This window comes from Podarcis liolepis (assembly GCF_965112155.1).
Source record: "Podarcis liolepis genome assembly, chromosome: 14".
In the NCBI taxonomy this organism is placed as follows: Eukaryota; Metazoa; Chordata; class Lepidosauria; order Squamata; family Lacertidae; genus Podarcis; species Podarcis liolepis.
The window spans coordinates 36,805,925-36,812,028 of NC_139569.1; the positions used below are offsets into that span (position 1 = coordinate 36,805,925).

Consider the following 6,104-nt stretch of genomic DNA (forward strand, 5'->3'; position numbering starts at 1 on the left):
ACTTTTCGTTCAAGGAGTTCCGGACAGTGTACAGTGGGTATGGGGAACATGTTGGATTCCAACATCAGTCACGGCCATCCAGCATGGTCAATGGTAGTCCAGCAATATCTGGGAAGATCACAGGTTCTCCCTCCATTTTATCATCTCAACACTCGGACACGACTAAATGACTAAACAACAACAACAAAATGCTGAGTTGCAGCACCAGTTCTTAGATTCCCCTTTATTGGTGGCACTGACTTGGTACTATATGGCTGTGAGTTTAAAGACAAACCTTGTTTCTTCCACATACAAACCCAAAGGTGGATTAAGAAGAAGTCCACGGATCAAGCAACTTTTACAGGATAGAGCAGTCTCTGGTTCCTTCTACTGCTCTCAACCCAGCAAGAAGAGTGTACAGCAAATGCAGTCGGAAGCACCTGATGTACAAGACAGTTTAACAGGTATGGAAGCAAGCAACGGATTGCTTTTGGTTCCAGGGATTGATTACAAGATTGGCTTGAACACATGAGAGTTCAGTCAGAGGCAAAGTAGATGCTGCCTTATTTTACCTGGGTGTTCCTACTGTGCTATTTGCTCCACCTGCAACTTTTCTATTGTTTATTTGCTTGGGAGATTTTGTACTTTTCTTCTAATGTTTGTTTGATGTTGTACTGTCATGAAAAACTCTATAAATGAAAGGTATTTTTTTTAGGCAAAGTAGACATTAATCTACATCTGCTGGATGTTCAAGCTCCCTTATCTTTCCCCATCAAAACAAATTGATTAGCCAATAATAATAAAAAATGATAGATACTCGTTTCTCAAACAGACTGATTTTCACACAAAATCAGCAACACACGACGACGTGTGGTGAGCTTGCTGCATCCTTTCTTTCAGAACATTGAAGGGAGAGGTAAGCAAGCCTCCTTGGGTAGGGTATTCCACAGGTACGGTACCACAACCTAAAACTACTCGGCCCTATATTTCCTTGGAGGTGGACAGCCCCACTTCTCAGTGGTAGATGGATTGGTACAGAAAACTACTGTCTATCTAACAATCACCTGGGTCCTACTCCTACTTTCATTCATTCCTTCTACAGGCCTCATAGTCCGCTAGTGATATTCATATATCTGCCATAAGTAAAGTTGTACCTTGGGTTAAGAACTTAATTCGTTCTGGAGGTCCGTTCTTAACCTGAAACTGTTCTTAACCTGAGGTACCACTTTAGCTAATGGGGCCTCCTGCCGCTGCGCAGTTTCTGTTCTCATCCTAAAGCAAAGTTCTTAACCTGAGGTACTATTTTTGGGTTAGCGGAGTCTGTAACCTGAAGCGTCTGTAACCTGAGGTACCACTGTACATGATAGAGGGCAATTTGAAGCAGATAGTAAAAGGGAGGTCTAACCTGTCCCTGCATGCTAACTTGTCCCTCCAGTTGCAGTTGTAGGCGATACCTGCCACTTGTTGCTGCTGAAAGTAATTTTTCCACTTTGTCACTGCAGAGACCAAGGTTTGTATGGCACGGTCTCTCAGCGTAGCAAGTCAGTCATACATTTAGTCAGACATCTACAAGTTGGAAATGTTTGGTTTGTAGTTACTAACTAGTTCATGCCAACGTGGGTAGCCAGGAACATGCTGCCTTAAAATCTTGAGCCTACAGCAGCTGACACTTGTGGACTGTTTGCTATCTTTTTGTTTTACAGGCTTAGCATCTCCTCTTGTGAAAAAAGCCATCCAGTCCCCAAAGAGCCTTCTCTTTGGAGCAGTTCTTGATGTGTTTGGTTCTGAAGGGATGGACTCACCCAGAACAAGAAGAAAAATGTTAGCCTCCAGTGAGCTTGTTTATCAGGTAAAATTGCTGTCTCATTTTTCTTTCCATACCTAATTATCTAGTCTACATGCCACCTTAATTTCCCACTTCTAGTGTACAGCCTTAATATGTAATGTCAATAGTCAAGTGATTCTGTAAGTAGAAATGATATTAAGCTCCATATGTAGTCTGTTCTGTTGCTGTAGTCCTAGACAAAAGCAGTTACCCATTTTCACTTTCCTTCCACAGACACCGAGGAAAGCATCCCTTCGGTCTTCCCCGAAGCTCTTAAGTCCCCCTAATAACACACCAGGAAGAACTATTCTGGAGAAGCTACAGCAGACCCCCCAAAAGAGCCGAGCCCCAAAGCATAGTGCAGCCAAAAGTTTGGGAAATCTCTTCTCACCTTGTAGACAGAAGAGCAAGTCCTTGCCTGAAGCCACTGAAAAGAAGGGGGATTGTTTTGCACGCACGGCTCTGATGAAGGAAATATTTTCTTCCCCGCACAAGGCAGCACAGCTGCAAACATCTGGAATGCAGGCAGGGGATGAGGTGCCCGATGATGTATTTGCTTCGCCTGCAAGTGGTTCCTGTTCGGCAGCTGCTCTGCTCTCTCCAGTCCCATCAAATTCACCAGGAACGTGGCTCTCACAACTGCAGTCCCCAAGGCGCTCCTTGAGAGTTGCCTGGAGAATTGCCTCTCCAGCTTCTGCTCAGAAACAGCCTCTTGAGGCAGAACAACCTACAAAGCCACTTTCAGCATTGGAGCTGGACTCTCCGGTGTCAGAAGTGACACCTACAGTATCCAGAGGCAGACTTTCAGAACCGTCAAGTCCAAAGAATACCAAGCTTAGTGAAGCCTTTTCCCCACCTGGTGATCCTGTTTTGATGCCCGATGTTAACTCATTGCCATATAGCCCACCCCCAAATGCCATAGCCACATCCACACTTTCTCCTACTGGGACTTGGGATCTGCGCAGGAAGTCTTGTACTCCCCAAAAGACTCCTTTGAAACACCAGAGGGTCACAAGCATGTACCCAGCCAAAGCCCTCCAGTCGCCTGCCTGCCTGCCTGCCGAGCAGCACCCGTGCTATACCGACGTGAATCTTTCTGCTAAAACCAAAGCAGAGAGCACCCCCTCCGTGAAGAGACGTGGAGTGAGGACTCCAAGTAAGAGGAGGGGGTTAGAAAGACACCTGCCTCCTGAACTCTCCACAAAGGACCACATGCATCTCCCAGATGCTGTGGTTCTGTGCGAGCGCCTAGATGCTTCCTCTCTAACCAATGTGTTTGCCACTGGCAGTTCTGAAGCAGGTGGTGGTCCAGGTACAGTTTTGCCAGGGGAGAAGGCAGTAAGTCTGCAGCCTCTGCTCCTCCAGAGCCCTCCTGCGTGTGACCAGGCCTCCTTGCCCGAAACCCCAAAGTCTGGCTCAAGTGCCTATTCACTGCGTCACACCCCAGACAGAAGGCAGCGGGAGGCCGCAGCGCGGCTGGGGAAGCCCGAGAAGGGGGCAACATTCAGCACACCTAGGACTGCTCACACTCTGCCTCTGGCAACGAGCCCACGAACGTACGAGATTGAGCTCGAGATGCAAGCTTCTGGCCTGCCCAAGCTCCGAATTAAAAGGGTTGGCTCTGGGCCAGCTTTGGATCCTCAGTCTCATTTGCAGGCTGGAAAGCCCAAAGGAGATGAAAGCGATCTTGCTGCAGGGGATCTTTCCGTGACCTGGTGCGGCAGGCACTCTGGGAAACTGGAAACCCTCTCCATCTCGCCATCTTGTAATCGATCTGCTCACAGTACCCCTGCGAAGTTTGGGGGTGGGGGGCAGACCTATATATGTCAGTCGTACACTCCAACTCATTGCACCCCCAACTCCACTTCCCCATCCCAGGGCAATGTTGGCCTTGCCTGGACACCTTCTCCAAAGCATAAAGGGAAAGTGACCCCTGAAGCAATCAAGGACTGGCCGCGAAGGAAAAGGGCCACTGTGGGCTGCAGCAAAAGCGAGAGGCACATGGAGGTGGCTGGGGAAACTAGAGCTTCCGACCTTGGCGTCAATAAAGCACTGCCTTTGGGGGACTTTGAACTTGAAGGCATCTGTAGGCTTCAGGACCAGTCGCCTTGCAGTGATGCAGAGCCCAGTGGAGACGAGAGCACCTGCAGAGGGACCCCTGGCCTAAAGTTCAGAAAAAGGCCCTTTGGCCACATGTCTCCTGAGGAGGAAGTCAGCCAGGAAGTGAAAAAAAGGCACTGCGCAAAGAGAGGCAACCCAAACGCGGCAGTGTATGCAGCCGAACTGCTGAGTACAGGAAAAGGTGTAGCGTCCTTAAACAAGACAATACTGGAAGAGGAAGAGGAGGTCTTCAGCATTTCAGGTAATTTTGGACTGAAATTCAGCTACAGTGAAAAGGAACAGAGTAGAGGATACAAACAGAGAAAAGGCTCCTTTGCATCTTTCCACACATACCTTTATTGCTCTAGAATTGCCCTCTAGCCAGCCCAACCAACACACCAAGCAAGGCTCAGTCTTTAAAAAATCCCAGCTGCAGGAACCATTCAACAGTGTACCTGCTTGACTGTGGCATGGTAGATCCAAAGGTCATGCCTTTGAGAAGGGCCTTGAATCACTTAATCTCTTCCAGCTCTGCTTTTATGAACTTTCAATTTACTACTGTCTTTTTAAAATTAATGCTCCCACTATTATGCCAAGTTTATACAGCACCATTAATCTGCATTGCAATTTACAGGGTTAACAAACAAGTCTAATTGCTTCCCTAATGAGCTAGTGGTATTTCTTTCCCCCCAGCAGTTTTGGGGCAACACACATCTTGTGTCAAGGGCTATCAGTGGATCAGATGTTTTTAAGATGCAGTCCTATGCACACCATTGGAAGTAGACTCCATTGAGCATAGTGGGACTTATGAGTAAATTTGCATAGGATTGTTCTGTTAATTTATTAAAGGCAGATATCTAAACAGTCAATTTGCATATTACCAAAATGTCGACCAGTCGTTTAGATATGTCTTAACTTTCCTTCAGTATTTTAGAATTTAGTAAACAGAAGGTTGCACTTGCATGCTCAAAGGAAGGATCAAGCTGTAGTTGATTAATCTATTCACCTTAACCCAAGCCCTATTTTTGCCATTTTGCACATATGAATACTACATAGCTACCAGAAGTGTTGGAACCTCCAACCAGGGTTTGTGTCTGATATCTTTTGTCACGTCTCCTAGGTATGACTCCACCAACGTCTTCAGGGAAGAGCACAATCTCTGCTACTGGACTTCGGGCACTGACGCAGTCCCCGCTGCTCTATCCAGGCCACACCACATCCCTGAGGAAATGGCCCACAGGTAAAAAATGCAGTTTATTTGAACCCGAGTGGTGTTCAAAAGAAGCCTGAACTGCAAAGAGCCAAATTGCCCACACATATATAGTCCAATGGTTCTTGTAAGACCGTCCTGTAGCAATAAAATACCCAGTTCCCTTTAGGTTCTCGCAGAACAGGACATGAAGGCTATATTCTTAAACTGCTTTGGGTTCTTTCACCAGCTATTCAATATTTTGCTCTCTCACGGAAAGTTGCTGTTCCACGGAGGGAAATAGCTGACTTACAAGTGCTTGCCTCTCCTGTCTATGCCTGCCAGTATTTATCATATTATTGCTTTCCTACACAGGAGACAACAATGATGCATTTGGAGCTGCAGATGAAGACCTCTCCCCCTTTCACAGTACAACCATGAGACAACATTCCATCAGGAGGACCTACTCACGGAAAAGGCTGCTCAGCTGAACCTGGGAAAAAGATGCCTGATGACAAAGCCATTTTGGATGACTTTAAAACCAAAATGAAGATAACATTGCCAGCCACAATGGAAGCACCTCTTGCTCATGAACTCACAGTTGTGTTCTGTGAGGAAAAGCTGTAGTGTCTCCATATAAATTTAAGCTATGAGCATGTCATCATAGGGCTCCTCTCAGGGTTTCAGCACTAAAGGGTATAAATGATGGGTGAAACTGACTGCTTTTAAAAAGTACTTTTGTAAAATAAATTAATATGGTAAGTTGCTCTTATGGTACTGAAAGAATGTTCTTTATTTGTGCTAGCTAAATACTAGGGAACTGGGCATCTCTTACGTACCATGCAAAAAACAATTTCACATCTTCCTTGCCAAGAAACGAAGGAAACTAATATTTATTGTTAGGTTTTAAAGCTCATAAATTAACTGAAATTAGCATCAGTTTACCCTCCAAAGCTGTATGGTACTTGAATACTGCTAGGAAGGGAGTATAAATAGTAATACTTTTGGTTA

General features: G+C 45.9%; 1 protein-coding gene across 3 annotated transcripts in view; it reads left to right on the forward strand.

Moving 5' to 3' along the window:
• TICRR (TOPBP1 interacting checkpoint and replication regulator) overlaps nucleotides 1–5,860 on the forward strand; it is a 45,677-nt gene extending 39,817 nt beyond the window's left edge. For all 3 annotated transcript variants that reach the window (XM_083475288.1, XM_083475289.1, XM_083475287.1), the window contains 5 exons: nucleotides 303–443; nucleotides 1,683–1,828; nucleotides 2,039–4,166; nucleotides 5,025–5,144; nucleotides 5,469–5,860. In XM_083475288.1, coding sequence (XP_083331414.1) covers nucleotides 303–443; nucleotides 1,683–1,828; nucleotides 2,039–4,166; nucleotides 5,025–5,144; nucleotides 5,469–5,584 — 2,651 coding nt within the window. In that variant the 3' untranslated portion in view covers nucleotides 5,585–5,860. The remainder of the gene's footprint in view (nucleotides 1–302; nucleotides 444–1,682; nucleotides 1,829–2,038; nucleotides 4,167–5,024; nucleotides 5,145–5,468) is intronic.
• The last annotated feature ends 244 nt before the right edge of the window (nucleotides 5,861–6,104 follow it).